This window comes from Ranitomeya imitator, chromosome 4, assembly GCF_032444005.1.
Source record: "Ranitomeya imitator isolate aRanImi1 chromosome 4, aRanImi1.pri, whole genome shotgun sequence".
Classification (NCBI taxonomy): domain Eukaryota; kingdom Metazoa; phylum Chordata; class Amphibia; order Anura; family Dendrobatidae; genus Ranitomeya; species Ranitomeya imitator.
In genome coordinates, this window is record NC_091285.1 from 56,118,094 (window position 1) to 56,139,453 (window position 21,360).

At 38.8% G+C, this 21,360-nt stretch overlaps 1 protein-coding gene across 11 annotated transcripts in view; it reads right to left on the minus strand.

Annotated features, from left to right (window-relative positions):
* The window catches only part of LOC138675459 (protocadherin gamma-B2-like), a 502,075-nt gene that overhangs the window by 308,467 nt on the left and 172,248 nt on the right, over positions 1–21,360 (minus strand). The window contains exon 1 of one of the 11 annotated variants that reach the window (XM_069763718.1): positions 1,691–4,284. The exons of the other annotated variants lie outside the window; for them this stretch is intronic. Within the exon in view, the coding sequence (XP_069619819.1) occupies positions 1,691–4,114 (2,424 nt within the window). The 5' untranslated portion in view covers positions 4,115–4,284. Of the gene's footprint in view, positions 1–1,690; positions 4,285–21,360 lie in introns of those variants that run through there. 11 annotated transcript variants of the gene reach the window in all.

Sequence of the window (21,360 nt, forward strand, 5' to 3'; positions counted from 1 at the left end):
ACCTTGTATTGAATTTATTGTCTGTCTATGTCATTGCTTAACTGTAAAATGCTGCAGAATATGTTGGTGCTATATAAATAAAATGATTTTATTATTATTATTATGATGATGATGATTAGCCCTTAGAAGGACTATTATTATGATGGTTCAGCTTCAGCACCAGTATCAACACTACAGACCTCTGATGCATTATACTATACTCTTTGGCCTTGACATGTACTCTCTTCCTCCTATAAGAACTGTCCCTGTGCTGTACAATAGTGCTATTGTGCCGATCAAAAACTGTGCATTATATCATGCATGCAATTTGCTAATACAAAAATGGGTTTTATGTATCTTAGACCCTTCATCTCTCTGAATATATACTCCAAGCACTTTTTCTACTTTTAAAAAAAACTTCTTCTTTATACATCTGCTAAATGTTTAACTTGCACAAAAAAACTATAAACTTTCAGTTATAATTATTTTACTGTATTAATATTTCCTAAAAATCCAGATTCATGCAGTCCATTATAATGGATTACCATTAAGAAAAATGTTAACAGTATCTTTAGGAAGTCAATTTCAAAGTTTTTCATAGAGGCTCCTTTAGAAAACTAGAGGAAACATCCTCTGCTATGTAAAAGGTTTTTTTCCCCATAGTATAAAATGATGGCATTTTACCTTAGTGCAGCAGTTGTTGCAATGTGATTTTCCTTACACGGTAGTTCTCCTTGGCATCAGCTGTACAGGTGAGACCAGTATGGCCTCATTCTAGTACATTTGATCGATCGGTTTCAGTTTTCTTCACAGCTGTCTGGCTTGGAGCACTTCTTTTGGGGAAAATCTTATAGAGTACTCAGCACTAAATCTGTCCAAGATCATGAATTTATTGCAGATCCTAGTAATATCCTAACCATCACTTGTAAGTCCTTGAAGCCCGGAGAATTAAGTGGACTTCCCTATAGGTTCAATAGCCTGTTTGCATGGGCAGATCATGCTAAACAATGCTCACTGAATGATTGTTAATAATTTTGCGTGCGTTGGCTGCCACTGTTCTTCACAGCACAAGCCCCTTTTACACAGGACGATGTGCATCTAAGAAGATTGATTTTCACCTGGGCTTAAAAGTTGTTTCACCCTACGGGGTGGTCAGCATCCGATTTACAATCTCACGATTCTAATGAAACAAACTTTCCTAGGAAAACGCATACAAGACAACCTATCTGTATAAAATTGACTTAAGTAAATGCTAAGACTGGAGAACTACATGCAGAGTTTTATCTTTTTGCACAGTGTTGTTATTTTGCATTATTTACTGTTCCTGCAGGACATCAGTAAATACATCTCCAACACCCTGCCAACTCTGTCACAGTCTATACAGCAAAGTTAAAAAGTAGTGAATTGTGGAAATCAGGAAATGTGAGTTCACTGTGTTTTCTATAGTGTCCAATGCGAAAATGATGGTTACAATGGACATTTAAATTCAATAAAAGTATGAAAAATAAAAGCATATGCTCAAAATAAAGACTGAGTTAAGTAATAGTCGACTGAGTTAAGTAATAGTCTTTTGTCATCACACGAAAAGCTGAGAACCATAATTTTAATGCAAGTACATTCTAATTTTAAAATATTTACTTCAGCTATTTAACTCTATGTTTATAAGACTTCAATAGGTAGAATTCGTAAGTCAAGTTTTACAGTGACTCACCTGTAAAGAGTTGTTAGTCGGCAAAGAGTCTTCCAACATTTCATTACTGAGTCCAGAATGATCAGCATCAATGAGATTATCAACAGGGACATTCTGATTTGCTTTCATGTAAGTAAAGTCATTTTCTGTAGAATCCAAAGCCACACAGACATTGTATGAGTAGGGAAATGTTAATGTTCCTGTTGGGTTTTGAGTTAACATTCTAGGATCAACTTGAGGATAAAAGTTTGAACTTAGAGGTCCAAACATTGGTACTGGCTTGGACTTTTTATACTTTGATATAATAACTGACAAAACTGTTATAATAAATAGTAAGGATATTATAGCAAGACTGATTACTAAGTATAACTGTAGATTGGAATGCTGATCTTCATCGGTGAATTTGTTCTGAATTTTAGGAGCAACTTGTTGGAAATTGTTGGCAATAACAAGATTAATGGTGACAGAAGATGAAAGACAGGGTCGTCCATTGTCCTTCACAATCACCACTACCTTTTGCTTCAATGTATCCTTCTCTTGAAAGATGCGTGATGTCCTGATTTCACCATTATGCTGGCTGATTGTGAAATATTGTGATTCGATAACTGGCAAAAAAGTGTAAGATAGTAACGCATTATGGCCAGCATCTGCATCCACTGCCACCACCTTGGTTATCAAAGAGCCTGGTTCAGATGCAAAAGGGACCATCTCAAACATAGTTGATCCATCACTTTCTAGAGTTGGGTACAAGATTTTGGGAGCGTTATCATTCTGATCTACTATACGGATAGTTAGCGTTGTATTGCTGCTCAGTGATGGGGATCCATTATCACTGGCTGACACTTGTATTAGAAACTCATTCTGTTGCTCATAATCAAATGATCTTTGAGCATAGAGAACTCCAGTCTCAATATTAATGGAAAGGTAAGCCGTGACTGGAAGATCCGTATCAACATTGGAAATTGAATAAATAATTTTAGCATTGTCTCCGGTATCAAAATCATTTGCTTGAATACTGAATATTGAAGCTCCTGGTAGGTTGTTCTCTTGCACATAAGCTATGTAAGTTGATTTATTAAACACTGGTGGGTTGTCATTGATATCTGATATCTCCAAGATGATGGATTTTCTACTGGAAAGTGGAGGTGATCCTCTATCAGTAGCTAGAATCGTGATATCGTAGGTAGATACTTTTTCTCTGTCCAAAGAACCAACAGTAACAAGTCTGAAATAACTGGCAGATGATGATATTAAACTAAAAGCTCCTCCATCCGTAAGTTTACAGTCCACTTCTCCATTTTCCCCAGAATCCCGATCACTCACTTTAATGAGAGCGATTATGGTTCCTGGTGGAGAATCTTCAGGAATAGGAGAAGATAATGATGTGAGGGATATCTCAGGAGCATTGTCATTTTCATCTATAACTTCTATCAGTACTTTACAATGGGCCACGAGGCCTCCTCCATCCTTTGCTTGAACAGATATTTCATAATTTTGCGTTAATTCAAAATCCAATTTACTCTGTGTTTTAATTTCTCCAGTCCCAGGGTGGACACTGAATATTCCAGAACGATGGACATTTCCAGATGTTTTACTAAAGGAATATGTGATCTGTCCATTGGCCCCTTCATCCTTGTCTGTGGCATTCACTATGATTATTGTGGTATTTATTGGTGGATTCTCATTTACACTGACTTTATATATTGACTGGGTAAATATGGGGAAATTATCATTAGCGTCAGTGACAATGACCCTTATTAAGGCCGTTCCAGATCTCACAGGTTTCCCTCCATCCATAGCTGTTAGTATGAGCTCATGAAGACTCTGTGTCTCCCTATCTAATGGTTTCTCTAGAACAAGTTCTAGAACTCTACTACCATCTGGATTTCTGTCTTCACTCAGTGTAAAATACTGATTATCACTGAGATTATATGTCTGCACAGAGTTAGAGCCAATATCTGGATCTTCTGCCGTCTGTAAAGCAAATCTGGTCCCTGGTGATGTTAATTCAATTGTCTCTACAGAAAACATGTCAGGGAAGAATGCTGGAGAATTATCATTTATATCCTGGATTTCAATCTTGACACTGAAAACATTTAGAGGATTTTCAACCACAGCATCAAAGGTTATGTAGCAAGGAGCTGCTGCCCCACACAATGTCTCTCTGTCTATCCTGTCCTTAATATACAATTTTCCATTATCCAGATTTACATAGAAATGTCTCCCTGGAGCTTCAGATACAATCCTCAGTTTTCTAGATGAGAGCTGATTATTATCTAATCCAAGGTCATCTGCAATATTTGCTATAACAGAGTCTTTCCTCATTTCTTCTACAATGGAGTAATGAATCTGACCGGAGACTGAATGATACAGCCAAGAAAACAATAAAGAAATAGTTACTTGCCATCTGAGTCCTTTGTATATTTGATGGTAAGGATGTGTCATTCTTAAACCTGCAGAGAAATCCACTTGATTGTAATCCAATGGTAAATCAATCCAAATAATCCACTTGTCTGATAAGAAAAAAGGAAATATCCAGTTTGATATAGAGAAAATCTAAAATGTGTCTGTGCCTCTTCTTGCAGATCTTCAATGTGAGTGAGAAAAATACCAGCGGCGCTACAGTTCTGCGTTCTTTTCCTTAGTGGTTAAACAGCGGCGCTCAGAGGAGAAAGGGAGGAACTGCAGCACCGAATTACTATATTTATATTACATGTTAATAAAACCATATATAGTGTTTTTTTTTAACTTAAGCAATTTATGCTGCAAAAAAATTACATAAATTAAATAATTCTTTTAAGTAATTTGTGATCACTGTACACATTTTAGGATGTTGCAAAAGAAAATCTTAGTGATTTGCTACATGATTTTCGTCATCTTACTTACACAATGTTTAAATGATAAATTAGTTCGAGGTTTGACTAACATTTAGGAGTTTTCAACTTTGATGAAGGAGTTCTTATTTTATTTTTAATATTAAAAATATTTAAGTAAAATTAAATTGTAAGTTCTTATTTTATTTTTCATATTAAAAATATTTTTTAAGTAAAATTAAATTGTAAGTCTGTTATTATATCTTTATACTGTCAATAATATCTTAGAACAAGAATCCCATCGAAACCTTTCTCTGTGATAAAGTTGAAGAATCTGTTAAAGGGTATTTTCTTATTTTCTCATAATCATAAATAGGTAAAACTGTTCATAATAGGAAGCAATTTTTCATTTTACCACATAAGAACGGAGATGATTTTTAAGTCTTATGTATGTTGTTCATTGCCTAGAGAAAAAATCTGCCTGCTACAAATATTGGAGAATGCACAGTTTGGAGGAGCACAACAACCATGCCGCTGTCTGAACTGTCAAGTAGGGAGACAGGAGAGACGGGAATGCTGCACTCCTGAAAATAGGAGATGAGAAAACCCCTTTAAATTTCATAATGTAATTAAAGCTACAAAGAAGGGAAATATAATATCACATAACCTTTTACAATACACAATAGTTATGTCCATATAATGAACAACTTCATATAAGAAACTAATAATATTCAGAATGAAAACTTATTTTTAAAGTTAAGAAATATACTGCAATCAAAAATTAAACATGAAATATATTATATTACCGATATTTTACTTCCATAATATAGCTTAAAAATAGAATTTAGATTTAATCTGAAATATTATTTTAATTTATAAATATTCAAAAGCTATTTCAGGATTTTTATCCTTAGAAATTAACCTTTTTTCTTCACATTTGTCTACTTGGATCGGTACAGCTTTGATTAAGGGACTGCAACTCCTGACGAAATTTTGCAAATCACATACTTGTGATCATTTGATGATTGCTGGAATATTCAAGCAGAGTCGGATCCTTGCTGAGTGTGCATTACACATAGCTATGATTTTGCAATGATCTTAAAAGTGGATGCTTTTGCTAGTATGGAAAGAGGTCCATGTTATATTTGTGTCTAACATATACATGAAATCTGTCTCTTAACCCCTTAAGCCTCAAGGGTGGTTTGCACGTTAATGACCGGGCCAATTTTTACAATTCTAACCACTGTCCCTTTATGAGGTTATAACTCTGGATCTCTACAACAGATCCTGATGATTCTGACACTGTTTTCTCGTGACATATTGTACTACATGATAGTGGTAAAAATTCTTCGATAAAACTTGCATTTATTTGTGAAAAAAAATTGAAATTTGGCAAAAATTTAGAAAATTTTGCAATTTTCCAACTTTGATATTTTATGCCCTTAAATCACAGAGATATGTCACACAAAGTACTTAATAAGTAACATTTCCCACATGTCTACTTTACATCAGCACAATTTTGGAACCAAAATTTTTTTTGTTATGGAGTTATGAGGGGTAAAAGTTGACCAGCAATTTCTCATTTTTACAACACCATTTTTTTTAGGGACCACATCTCATTTGAAGTCATTTTGAGGGGTCTATATGATAGAAAATACCCAAGTGTGACACCATTCTAAAAACTGCACCCCTCAAGGTGCTCAAAACCACATTCAAGAAGTTTATTAACCCTTCAGGTGTTTCACAGGAATTTTTGGAATGTTTAAATAAAAATGAACATTTAACTTTTTTTCACACAATATTTACTTCGGCTCCAATTTGATTTATTTTACCAAGGGTAACAGGAGAAAATGGACCCCAAAAGTTGTTGTACAATTTGTCCTGAGTACGCAGATACCCCATATGTGGGGGTAAACCACTGTTTGGGTGCATGGCAGAGCTCGGAAGGGAAGGAGCCCCGTTTTACTTTTCAATGCAAAATTGACAGGAATTGAGATGGGACGCCATGTTGCATTTGGAGAGCCACTGATGCGCCTAAACATTGAAACCCTCAACAAGTGACACCATTTTGAAAAGTAGACCCCTAAGGAACTTATCTAGATATGTGGTGAGCACTTTGACCCACCAAGTGCTTCGCAGAAGTTTATAATGCAGAGCCGTAAAAATAAAAAATCATATTTTTCACAAAAATGATTATTTCGCCCCCAATTTTTTATTTTCCCAAAGCTAAGAGAAGAAATTGGACCCCAAAAGTTGTTGTGCAATTTGTCCTGAGAATGCTGATACCCCATATGTGGAGGGTAACCACTGTTTGGGCGCATGGGAGAGCTCGGAAGGGAAGGAGCGCCGCTTGACTATTCAATGCAAAATTGACAGGAATTGAGATGGGACGCCATGTTGCGTTTGGAGAGCCACTGATGTGCCTGAACATTGAAACCCCCCAAAATGACACAATTTTGGAAAGTAGACCCCTTAAGGAACTTATCTAGATGTGTTGTGACTGTGAGAGCTTTGAACCCCCAAGTGTTTCAATATAGCTTATAAGGCAGAGCCGTGAAAATAAAATAAAAAAATTTTCCACAAAAATTATTTTGTTAGCCCCCAGTTTTGTATTTTCCCAAGGGTAACAGGAGAAATTGGACCGCAAAAGTTGTCCAGTTTGTCCTGAGTACGCTGATACCTCATATGTGGGGGAACCACCGTTTGGGCGCATGGGAGGGCTTGGAAGGGAAGGAGTGCCATTTGGAGTGCAGACTTAGATGGATTGGTCTGCAGGAGTCACATTGCATTTGCAGAGCCGCTAATGTACCTAAACAGTAGAAACCCCCACAAGTGACCCCATATTGGAAACTAGACCCCCAAGGAACTTATCTAGATGTCTTGTGAGAACTTTGAACCCCCAAGTGTTTCACTACAGTTTATAACGCAGAGCCATAAAAATAAAAATTAATTTTTTTCCCACAAAAATGTTTTTTTAGCCCCCAAATTTTTATTTTCCCAAGAGTAACAAGAAAAATTGGACAACAAACGTTGTCCAATTTGTTCTGAGTACGATGATACCCCATATGTCGGGTTAAACCCCTGTTTGGGCGCACTGGAGAGCTCGGAAGGGAAGGAGCACTGTTTTACTTTTTCAACACAGAATTGGCTGGAATTGAGATGGGACGCCATGTCGCATTTGGAGAGCCCCTGATGTGCCTAAACAGTGGAAATTCCCAATTCTAACTGAAACCCTAACCCTAGCCCCAATCCTAACCCTAGCCCCAACCCTAACCCTAGCCCCAACCCTAGCCCTAACCCTAACCCTAGCCCTAACCCTACCCCAACCTTAACCCTAGCCCTAACTCTATCCCTAACCCTAGCCCTAATCCTAATCCTAGCCCTAATCCTAACCCTAGCCCTAACCCTAGCCCTAACCCTAGCCACAACCCTAGCCCTAACCCTAATGGGAAAATGGAAATAAATAAAATTTTTAAATTTTATTATTTTTCCCTAAGGGTGTGATGAAGGGGGATTTGATTTACTATTTATAGCGGGGTTTTTTAGAGGATTTTTAAGATTGGCAGCCGTCACAGACTAAAAGACGCTTTTTATTGCAAAAAATAATTTTTGCATCTCCACATTTTGAGAGCTATAATTTTTCCATATTTTGGTCCACAGAGTCATGTGAGGTCTTGTTTTTTGCAGGACGAGTTGACGTTTTTATTGGTACCATTTTCGGGCACATGACATTTTTTGATCGCTTTTTATTCCAATTTTTGTGAGGCAGAATGACCAAAAACCAGCAATTCATGAATTTCTTTTTTGGGGGGCGTTTATACCAATCCACGTTTGGTAAAATGGATAAAGCAGTTTTATTCTTCGGGTCAGTATGATTACAGCGATACCTCATTCATATCTTTTTTATGTTTTGGCGCTTTTATACGATAAAAACTATTTTATAGAAAAAATAATTATTTTTACATCGCTTTATTCTGAGGACTATAACTTTTTTATTTTTTCACTGATGATGATATATGGTGGCTTGTTTTTTGTGGGACAAGATGATTTTTTCAGCGGTACCATTTATATCCATCTATTTGATTGCGTGTTATTCCACTTTTTGTTCAGCGGTATGATAATAAAGCGTTGTTTTTTGCCTCTTTCTTTTTACTGCGTTCACTGAAGGGGTTAACTAGCAGGACAGTTGTATAGGTGGGATCGTTACGGACGTGGCGATACTAAATATGTGTACTTTTATTTTTTTATTATTTAGATAAAGAAATACATTTATGGGATCAATATATTTATTTTTTTTCTTTATTTAGGAATTATTATTTTTTACACATGTGAATATTTATTTTTTTACTTTATAACATTGCCCCAGGGGGGAGCATCATGCTATAGTGACAGATCGCTGATCTGACACTTTGCAGAGCACTGTGTCAGCTGCAGGCTTACCAGTGCTTGCTCTGAGCAGGCGCTGGTAAGCCACCACCCTGCAGGACCCGGATGTAGCCCCATGGCCATGATGGATCCGGGGACTGCAGGGAGAAAAAGGTAGGAGACCCTCGGAGCAACACGATCACATTGCGTTGCTCCGAGGGTCTCAGGGAAGCATGCAGGGAGCCCCTTCCCTGCGCGATGCTTCCCTATGCCACCAGAACACTGCGATCATGTTAGATCGCAGTGTTCTGGAGGTTAATGTGCCAGGGGTGGTCTGTGACCGCTCCTGGCACATAGTGCCAGATGTCAGCTGCGATAGTCAGCTGACACGCGGCCGCAAACGGCCGCGCTCCCCCCATGAGCATGGATGATCGCATATGACGTACTATCCCAGGTCACCTTAACGGGATAGTACGTCACATGGGATTAAGGGGTTAATAATGTCACCTTTATCAAGGCTTTTACAGACATGGAACAAGTTACTGTGCTTAGCAGAGTACTGGGAATGCTCTGATGTTCACCCTTTCACACCTAAAAGAGATCTGGTTATTGTAGCAAAGGTCCACAAAGTAGCTACTGGCTGGCGGAGCCAATTGGCAGTGGGACTTTCAACAAATTAGGGCATGGTCAGTAGGATAGTCATGGTCATGTCCAAGTTATTAGGCAGAGACAATTGGCTAGAAAAAGGTCACACAAAAAAGATCAACCCAAATAAACATTCAATTAAACAGATGAGATGTGATTTTATAAGCTGTGTAAGGAATCGGAATATCAAACAGGAAATTTGGCACCAAAGAAGTAATACAATGCAATAACTGTCATCAATATGTTGTCTAAAAAGGACTTACAGGACCTAAAGTACCATGCCCATAACTCAGTCCTGCCATTGGTCATATTTTGGTCATGCTGTCCGGCCCTGCCATTAACAACTACTTATTTAGCATTCTTAACAATAAAACTAAATGGCTAAAAAGTGCTCATGCCCCACAGCAAGTGGCAAAGAAGATGAGGCTTGGCTGGCCATGGTGAGTATTGAAAGAGCAGGACATTGGTGGGTGATGTGTGTTAAAGCCCAGCCAGAGGATAGATCTAGCTGGTCAGGAAACGCTCAGCAGAGCTATAGTGTCGCTGCCACAACCTTAGGTCCGACAACATCACTTGCCGAATGAGAGCAGCGGTGCCTGACAGTGGCGGCAGTGAATATGTGACAACATGACCTTATTTTCCAATAAAAGAAATTAGTATAAAAAGATATAACAAGTCAGAATATGATTAAAAACATAATAACAGGTTCAAAGCCAATATTATCATACAACTATCTGCTAAAGACAATTTAACACCTTACTACATTACAAATATTGTTTAATTTCTTTCTTAAAATAAAAAATACTCCACGTTTTTCTTTGCCTATTTCTTGTGTAATATTTAATTGTATAGAGGTTTTCTTTAAAATCTGTATATTGTTTTCATGTAACAAAAATGGAAAGTTGACCATAACACAGACAATTTTATATGATATCTTGATAACATGCAAAAAACTCAGCTTTTGATCAGCTATTGTAGTTTTATCCATACCAATGAGCAAAAAAAAGACAATGGAGGCCCTCCTTGAAGGATCCAAGTAAAAAACTGGAATTTATTCACCAATCTAGGTGCAATGTTTCAACTTTTCAACTTTATTAGCGAGTAATAAAGGTTTTAGTTGGGAAGCTGAAACATTAATACATTTTTTTCAGTTGGACCCCTTGAGGGCCACCTACAGTTTTCCTTTTTTGTACATCCAGAGATCTACAGCACTAGGAGGCATTACCCTTGTTGCATACATCAGTGAGTACAGATATAAATGTTGAGAAAAATAAAGCATCAGAATATTCATTAGTGGGGGTAAATGCAAAACTTTAGAGTATTTGGTTTGTTATACTAAGCATGTCTTAAATTTAAAATGTAAAAATGCTCATTTGATTATTTGTTCGTAGGTCAAAAGTCTAAGACCGCACTTTTGACTTCTGTTAGATGGGTTTAAATAATGATGGGCTTATATAATGATCAATTTCAATATTTACACACACACAAATATACACTTTAACTTGCAAGCTTGTCATCCAGGAGGCGAATTGTTAGTTAATAGTGATGAGCGAATATACTCGTTACTCGAGATTTCTCGAGCATGCTCGGGAGTCCTCTGAGTATTTTTTAGTGATCGGAGATTTAGTTTTTCTTGCCGCAGCTGAATATTTTACTTCTGTTAGCCAGCATAAGTACATGTGGGGGTTGCCTGGTTGCACTAAAAAATACTCGGAGGACCCCCGAGCATGCTCGAGAAATCTCGAGTAACGAGTATATTCGCTCATCACTATTAGTTACGAGCAAGTTGAGGTGTAGAATTTTTTTCTATAGCCAATTTACTTACTGAGGTCATTTTCCCCCTACCTATTCCATGTTCTCAACTCCCCATTTCTCACTTCTTTGTGCCCTGTTTCCCGCGGCTACACACTCAGTCACCTCACCTCAAAGGAAGACGTTGCTTGTTTCTGGGAGGACTTTGATGGTTTTAGTGGTGATATGGATTTTTTCTTACTCTTTCAGAATCCCTGGATGTCTGCCCTTATTCTGGGAAACTCCAGGTTGCTCTGGCAGATTTGGCAAATATTTGATTACTCAATCTGGCAGATTTTACACACAAGCATATGAATAATATATTCAAAATAGTTTATCTTCTCCATCTGGACAGTAAAATTATTGAATAGATATTTGGAAGAGCAACAAGCTAAAGGAAATACTATATATCTCAATACTTATATAGCTAAAACTACTCAGCATTGTATGTAGAAAATGGTGCAATAAATCTCAGCTGGTTTAACTTACCCCTGTAGGGTTGCTTGAAGGCAAATTGTTTTGTAGATTTTCATTCCCGAGTCCAGAATCTTCAGCATCAATGAGGTTATCCACAGGGACACAGGGATTTGGTTTCATGTAAGTAAAGTCGCTTTCACCGGGTTCCAGAGCCACACAAACATTGTATGAATACGGCAAAGTCATTGATCCATTTGTGTACTGAGAAATCAAATTGGGATCAATGTAAGGATATAGGTTTGAACTTAGACTATCCAATACTGGGGGTGGTGAAGGCTTCTTGCATTTTGATATAACGACCAACATAAAAGTTATTATGAACAGAAGCGAAATGAGTGCAAGAGAGATGACTAAGTATAACTGCAAATTAGACTTAGGGTCTTCATTATTGATGTTACCATTGAACCTGGGAACCACTTGCTCAAAATTGTTGGCAACAATGAGATTTAAGGTAACTGTGGATGAGAGCAAGGGGTGTCCATTGTCCTTCACCATCACTACGATCTTATGATTTAATACATCCCTTTCTTGAAAGATACGTGATGTCCTTATTTCTCCAGTAGGCTGACTGATGGAAAAATAAGAATGTTCTGGTTCTTGTAAAAAATGATAAGAGAGCCAAGAATTGTGTCCAGAGTCCATGTCTATGGCCACCACCTTGGTAATTAAAGAACCTTGTTCACAGTCAAAAGGAACCATTTCAAATGCAGCCATACTTCCACTATCTATCGAGGGATATAGGATTTTTGGTAAATTGTCATTTTGGTCTACTATGCGGATAATTAATGTAGCATTGTTACTCAGAGATGGCGATCCATTGTCTTTAGCAGTCACATGTAGTAGAAACTCTGATCGTTTCTCATAATCAAATGATCTCTGAGCATAGAGGACTCCGGTCTCTATATTTATAGAAAAATAAGAAGAGGAGGTCTGGTCTTCTGTCACGTTGCTGGAAATTGAGTAAACTATTTTGGCATTGTCTCCAGTATCAGGATCTGAAGCTTGTGTACTGAATATAGAAGCTCCTGGTAAATTATTTTCTTGCACGTAGGCATAAAAGATGGATTTAGAAAACAATGGTGGATTATCATTGACATCTGATATCTCCAGGACGATGGACATTTTACTAGACAGTTGTGGAAATCCTCTATCAGTTGCCAGAATAGTGATACTATACCTAGAAACGTTTTCTCTGTCCATGGGGGCAGCAGTGACAACTTTGTAATAAGTACTAGAGGATGATATCAAACTAAAAGGTGTTTCTTCCAAAAATTTGCAGTCCGTTTCTCCATTTTCTCCCGAATCACGATCATGGACTTTAATAAGAGCTATCATTGTGCCAGGTGAAGTATCCTCGGCTATTGGACTGAATAATGAATTAACTGATATCTCAGGAGCATTGTCATTCTCATCCATAACTTCTATGAGCACTTTACAATGGGTCACGAGGCCTCCGCCATCCTTGGCTTGGACAGATATTTCATAATTTTTTGTTAATTCAAAATCTAATTTATCATTTACTTTTATTTCTCCGGTCACTTGGTGGATACTGAATGTTCCAGAACGATGGACATTTCCTGATGTCTTACTAAAGGAATATGTGATCTGTCCATTGGCCCCTTCATCCTTGTCTGTGGCATTCACTGTGATTATTGTAGTATTTATTGGTGTATTCTCATTTACACTGACTTTATATACTGACTGGGTAAATATTGGGAATTATTATTAGCGTCAGTGACAATGACCCTTATTAAGGCAGTTCCAGATCTCACAGGTTTCCCTCCATCCATAGCTGTTAATATGAGCTCATGAAGACTCTGTGTCTCCCTATCTAATGGTTTCTCTAGAACAAGATCTAGAAATCTACTACCATCTGGATTTCTATCTTCACTCAGTGTAAAATACTGATTATCACTGAGCTTATATGTCTGCACAGAGTTAGAGCCAATATCTGGATCTTCTGCCGTCTGTAAAGCAAATCTGGTCCCTGCTGTGGTTAATTCAATAGTCTCTACAGAAAACATGTCAGGGATGAATGCTGGAGAATTATCATTTATGTCCTGGATCTCTATTTTTATTGGAAAAATATTGAATGGATTTTCAACCACAACATCAAAGGTTAAGAAACAAGGATCCTCTGTCCTACACAATGATTCTCTATCTATCCTGTCCTTCACATGTAGATTTCCATTCTCCACATTTACATAAAAATATTTCTCTGAAACATGTGACAAAATCCTCAGTTTTCTAGATGAGAGCTGCTTCATATCTAATCCAAGGTCATCTGCAATATTTGCTATAACAGAGTCTTCCCTCATCTCTTCTACAATGGAATAATGAATCTGACCGGAGACTGAATGACACAGCCAAGAAAATAAGATAGAAATTGTTACTTGCCATCTGATTGCTTTCCAGATCTGCAGAGGTTCCATGTCTTTCCTTTCTGTCTTAAATCTGATATTTGCGATAGTAAAGTTTATAATCCACTGATGAGCATGTATAAATCCACTGTTTTCTTAAAATAACATCCAATATCCAGTGTTTTGCACAGAGAAAATCCAGAATCTGTCTGTGTCTTTGCTTGCAGTTCTGTATTGTGTGTGAATGATGAAACTACCAGTGGACCTATAGTTCATTTTCTGCTCCTTATTGGTCAAACAGCGGCGCTCGGAGGCGTAAGTGAGGAACTGCAGCACGGCATATTACTTATAATATTTGTGTTCTTTATATTATGTTTAATGTGAGTGCGTCTCCTGATGATTTTATATTTTATATATTACAATATGTACATAGTTTTTATGAAAATTGATATAAAACATAATATTGATAAGAAATATTATACTTAAATGTGTATCTCTATCTATATATAAATGTATACTGTATATATGGCAATTCAAATAGACGTTATTCTATTTTTCTTTAAAATGAATACAAAACATAAAATTAATAAGAAATATTATTGGAATAATGTGTATCAGAATTGTCATATACAGTATAAAACAATATATATATATATATATATATATATATATATATATATATATATATATATATAAATTTGCACTGTACATGACAATTCACATACATTTCATTCTAATAATATTTCTTATTAATGTTATGTTTTGTATTCATTTTCATAAAAACATGTACCTATTATAATATATAAATATGTACAAATATAAAATCATGGAAAGGTGCATTCACTTTTAAACATATATATATTGTCTCCCCTATTTTTTTTAATTTATCCTTTTAAATTATGGTTATGTATTTTTTTTTTATTCAAAAGTCCAAATTAAAGTTCAACTTAGATGTTCCTGAGTTTCATAATCTTCCCTATTTCTTGCTGTAACATGTAACTATTATATGTTTTAATTTGCAATTATTGTTAATCTTTTATCTCATAATTACATATACACATGTCAGTATAAAACTGAAAAGGTATAATATTAAGCTGACAGCATTGAAATATTTTAAAGTTTTCGATACATAGTTATAAAAGTGTATAAAAAACTTTATATAAGTTAACCTTCTTAGAACGGTAACGTAATGAGATAAACGAAAAGAGATTCCTTGTCTGTTTTTTTCTTTATGATTCATTTTAATTTATTTTGTTAGTAAAAACTAAAATAATATATCTTTGAATATGTTGTTGATGATGATTATGACGATAACTGTTAAATGACAATACAAATAATATTAAAACCTCAGGATCAACTCTAAAATTGCTCATTTTAAATTGTGATTTCATTAGTAATTACGGTATAATAAAGTTTTTTGCATGTGATTTTTGGAGACACAAAAACAGCTTCATAGATAAAAAAAATACATCAACAAAGTAAGTGGCCTTAACCCCTTAGCGACCGCCGATACGCCTTTTAACGGCAGCCGCTAAGGGTACTTAAACCACAGCGCCGTTAATTAACGGCGCTGTGGAAAAAGTCAATAGCGCCCCCCACAGGCCGATTTTCTCCGGGGTCTCGGCTGCCGGGGGTAGCCGAGACCCCAGAGAACATGATTCGAGGGTTTTTAACCCACCCCGCATTTGCGATCGCCGGTAATTAACCGTTTACCGGCGATCGCAAAAAAAAAAGAAAAAGCGATCTCTTTTTAATTTCTCTGTCCTCCGATGTGATCGCACATCGGAGGACAGAGAAAAGGGGTCCCAGGTGGCCCCCCAATACTCACCTAGCTCCCCCGATGCTCCTCGTGTCTCCCGGTGGGCGCCGCCATCTTTAAAATGGCGGGCGCATGCGCAGTGCGCCCGCCGGCCGGCACCGGGAGAATCTTTGGGGTCTCGGCTGCCGGGGGTAGCCGAGACCCCAAAGAGCATGATCGGGGTCGGTTTTACTGACCCCTGTTTTGCGATCGCCGGTAATTAACTGTTTACCGGCGACCGCAAAAAAAAAAAAAAAAAAGTGTAATTCTCTGTCCTCTGATGTGATCGCACATCAGAGGACAGAGAAATAGGGGGATTCGGGGACCCTAGCATACTCACCTAGGTCCCTGGATCCTCTTGCTGCTCCTCCTGGCCGCCGGCAGAAGAAAATGGCGGGCGCATGCCCAGTGCGCCCGCCATCTGTCTCCATCTGCCAGCCGGCAGGAGAACAGCAGTTGGGGCTAAAATTAGGGTTAGGGGTAGGGTTAGGGTTAGGGGTAGGGTTAGGGTCAGGGGTAGGGTTAGGGTTAGGGGTAGGGTTAGGGTTAGGGGTAGGGTTAGGGGTAGGGTTAGGGGTAGGGTTAGGGGTAGGGGTAGGGTTAGGGTTAGGGTTAGGTTAGGTTAGGGTTAGGGGTAGGGTTAGGGTTAGGGGTAGGGTTAGGTTAGGTTTAGGGGTAGGGTAAGGGGTAGGGTTAGGGGTAGGGTTAGGTTAGGGTTAGGGGTAGGGTTAGGTTAGGGTTAGGGGTAGGGTTAGGGGTAAGGTTAGGGGTAGGGTTAGGTTAGGGGTAGGGGTAGGGTTAGGGGTAGGGTTAGGGTTAGGGCTAGGGTTAGGGCTAGGGTTGGGGCTAAATATAGGGTTTGGGTTGGGGCTAAATTTAGGGTTAGGGTTGGGGCTAAATTTAGGGTTAGGCTTCTTTCACACTTACGTCGGTACGGGGCCGTCGCAATGCGTCGGCCCGACATACCGACGCACGTTGTGAAAATTGTGCACAACGTGGGCAGCAGCTGTAGTTTTTCAATGCATTCGCTGCCCAATCTATGTCCTGGGGAGGAGGGGGCGGAGTTAAGGCCACGCATGCGCGGTCAGAAATGGCAGATGCGACGTACAAAAAAACGTTTCATTGAACGTTTTTTTGTGCCGACGCTCCGCCAAAACACAACTGATCCAGTGCACGACGGACGCGACGTGTGGCCATCCGTCACGATCCGTCGGCAACACAAGTCTATGGGCAAAAAATGCATCCTGCGGGCACATTTGCAGGATTCGTTTCTTGTCCAAAACGACGGATTGCGACGGAATGCCAAACGACGCAAGTGTGAAAGTAGCCTTAGGGCTAGGGTTAGGGTTGGGGCTAAAGTTAGGGCTAGGGTTGGGGCTAAAGTTAGGGTTAGAGCTGGGATTAGGGTTAGGATTTGGATTAGGGTTGGTATTAGGGTTAGGGTTGGCATTAGGGTTACGCTTGGGATTAGGGTTAGGTTTGGGATTAGGGTTAAGGTTAGGGTTGTGATTAGGGGTGTATTGGGATTAGGGTTAGGTTTGAGGTTAGGGTTGAGATTAGGATTAGGGGTGTGTTGGATTTAGGGTTTTGATTAGGGTTATGGTTAGGGTTGACATTAGGGTTGTTTTGGGGTAAGGGTTGTGATTATGGTTAGGGTTAGTGATTAGGATTATGGATCAGGTTGGGATTAGGGTTAGGGGTGTGTTGGGGTTAGGGTTGGAGCTAGAATTGGGGGTTTCCACTGTTTAGGTACATCAGGGGGTCTCCAAACACGACAGCCAATTTTGCGCTCAAAAAGTCAAATGGTGCTCCCTCCCTTCCAAGCTCTGCCGTGCGCCCAAACAGTGGGTTACCCCCACATATGGGGCATCAGCGTACTCGGGATGAATTGGACAACAACTTCTGGGGTCCAATTTCTCTTGTTACCCTTGTCAAAATAAAAACTTGGGGGCTACAATATCTTTTTTGTGAAAAAAAAAATATTTTTTATTTTCATGACTCTGCATTCTAAACTTCTGTGAAGCACTTGGGCATTCAAAGTTCTCACCACACATCTAGATAAGTTCCTTGGGGGGTCCAGTTTCCAAAATGGGGTCACTTGTGGGGGGTTACTACAGTTTAGGTATATCAGGGGCTCTGCAATCGCAACATAATGCCCACAGACCATTCTATCAAAGTCTGCATTCCAAAAAGGCGCTCCTTTCCTTCCGAGCTCTGCCGTGCGCCCAAACAGTGGTTTACCCCCACATATGGCGCATCAGCGTACTCGGGATAAATTGCACAACAACTACTGCAGTCCAATATCTCCTGTTACCCTTGTGAAAATAAAAACTTGGGGGCTACAATATCTTTTTTGTGGAAAAAAAAATATTTTTTATTTTCACGACTCTGCATTCTAAACTTCTGTGATGCACTTGGGCATTCAAAGTTCTCACCACACATCTAGATAAGTTCCTTGGGGGGTCTAGTTTCCAAAATGGGGTCACTTGTGGGGGGTTACTACAGTTTAGGTACATCAGTGGCTCTGCAATCGCAACATAATGCCCACAGACTATTCTATCAAAGTCTGCATTCCAAAAAGGCGCTCCTTCCCTTCCGAGCTCTGCCGTGCGCCCAAACAGTGGTTTACCCCCACATATGGTGCATCAGCGTACTCGGGATGAATTGGACAACAACTATTGCAGTCCAATTTCTCCTGTTACCCTTGTGAAAATAAAAACCTGGGGGCTACAATATCTTTTTTGTGGAAAAAAAAATATTTTTTATTTTCACGACTCTGCATTCTAAACTTCTGTGAAGCACTTGGGCATTCAAAGTTCTCACCACACATCTAGATAAGTTCCTTGGGGGGTCTAGTTTCCAAAATGGTGTCACTTGTGGAGGGTTTCTACTGGTTAGGTACATCAGGGGCTCTGCAAACGCAACATAATACCCGCAGACCATTCTATCAAAGTCTGCATTCCAAAACGGCGCTCCTTCCTTCAGAGCTCTGCCGTGTGCCCAAACAGTGGTTTACCCCCACATATAGGGTACCAGCATACTCAGGACGAATTGGACAACAACTTTTCGGGTCCAATTTCTCTTGTTACCCTTGTGAAAATAAAAACTTGGGGGCTACAATATCTTTTTTGTGGAAAAAAAATATTTTTTATTTTCACGGCTCTGCATTATAAACTTCTGTGAAGCACTTGGGCATTCAAGGTTCTCACCACACATCTAGATAAGTTCCATGGGGTGTCTAGTTTCCAAAATGGGGTCACTTGTGGGGAATTTCTTTTGTTTAGGCACATCAGGGGCTCTCCAAACGCGACATGGCGTCCGATCTCAATTCCAGCCAATTCTACATTGAAAAAGTAAAACGGCACTCTTTCTCTTCCAAGCTCTGCGGTGCGCCCAAACAGTGGTTTACCCCCACATATTGGGTATCGACGTACTCAGGAGAAATTGCACAACAACTTTTGTGGTCTAATTTCTCCTGTTACCCTTGTGAAAATAAAAATTTGTGGGCAAAAAGATAATTTTTGTAGAAAAAATGCAATTTTTTTTTTCACGGCTCTACGTTATAAACTTCTGTGAAGCACATGGGGGTTCAAAGTGCTCGCCACACATCTAGATAAGTTCCTTAAGGGGTCTAGTTTCCAAAATGTTGTCATTTGTGGGGGGTTTCCACTGTTTAGGCACATCAGGGGCTCTCCAAACGCGACATGGCGTCCAATCTCAATTCCAGCCAATTCTACATTGAAAAAGTAAAACGGCACTCCTTCTCTTCCAAGCTCTGCGGTGCGCCCTAACAGTGGTTTACCCCCACATATTGGGTATCAGCGTACTCAGGAGAAATTGCACAACAAGTTTTGTGGTCTAATTTCTCCTGTTACCCTTGTGAAAATAAAAATTTGTGGGCAAAAAGATCATTTTTGTAGAAAAAATGCGATTTTTTTTTCACGGCTCTACGTTATAAACTTCTGTGAAGCACTTGGGGGTTCAAAGTGCTCACCACACATCCAGATAAGTTCCATAAGGGGTCTAGTTTCCAAAATGGTGTCACTTGTGGGGAGTTTCCACTGTTTAGGCACATCAGGGGCTCTCTAAACGTGACATGGCGTCCGATCTCAATTCCAGCCAATTCTGCATTGAAAAAGTCAAACGGCGCTCCTTCACTTCTAAGTTCTGCGGTGCGCCCAAAAAGTGGTTTACCCCCACACATGGGGTATTGGCGTATTCAGGAGAAATTGCGTAACAAAATTTATGGTTACATTTCTGTTTTTACCCTCGTGAAAATAAAAAAAATGGTTCTGAATTAAGAGGTTTGCAAAAAAAAGTTAAATGTTCATTTTTTCCTTCCACATTGTTTCAGTTCCTGTGAAGCACGTAAAAGGTTAATAAACTTCTTGACTGTGGTTTTGAGAACCTTGAGGGGTGTAGTTTTTAGAATGGTGTCACACTTCATTATATTCTATCATATAGACCCCTCAAAATGACTTCAAATGTGATGTGGTCCCTAAAAAAAAATGGTGTTGTAAAAATGAGAAATTGCTGGTCAACTTTTAACTCTTATAACTCCCTAACAAAAAAAAATTTTGTTTCCAAAATTGTGCTGATGTAAAGTAGACATGTGGAAAATGTTATTTATTAACTATTTTTTGTGACATATCTCTCTGATTTAAGGGCATAAAAATACAAAGTATGAAAATTGCAAAATTTTAAAAATTTTCGCCATATTTCCATTTTTTTCATAAATAATCGCAAGTAATATCGAAGAAATGTTACCACTAACATGAAGTACAATATGTCACGAAAAAACAATCTCAGAATCAGCGGGATCCGTTGAAGCGTTCCAGAGTTATAACCTCATAAAGTGACAGTGGTCAGAATTGCAAAAATTGGCCTGGTCATTAAGTACCAAATTGGCTCTGTCACTAAGGGGTTAAACCATCTTTAACATTGTCTAACACACAGGCAATCGCCCCATGTGTTCATGCTGTCTAACAGCTACAAATCATGCAGCTGCAGGGACTCGAACATAATATGTGAGCACACCCGAGATACTCAGGTAACACGTGAGCATGCTTGGCCCAGAAATTTCAAGCTCCCCCCTGAAATCCCGAAAGAGGGTCAAATGACCCTTACAATAAACAGAATAGAACTATAAAGGTACCTTCACACATAACGATATCGTTAACGATATCATTACTTTTTGTGACGTAGCAACTATATCGTTAAGGAAATCGTTATGTGTGACAGCGACCAACGATCAGGCCCCTGCTGGGAGATCGTTGGTCGCTGAACAAAGTCCAGAACTTTATTTCATCGCTGGATCTCCCGTGGACATCGCTGGATCGGCGTGTGTGACACCGATCCAGCGATGTCTTCACTGGTAACTAGGGTAAACATCAGGTTACTAAGCGCAGGGCCGCGCTTAGTAACCCGATGTTTACCCTGGTT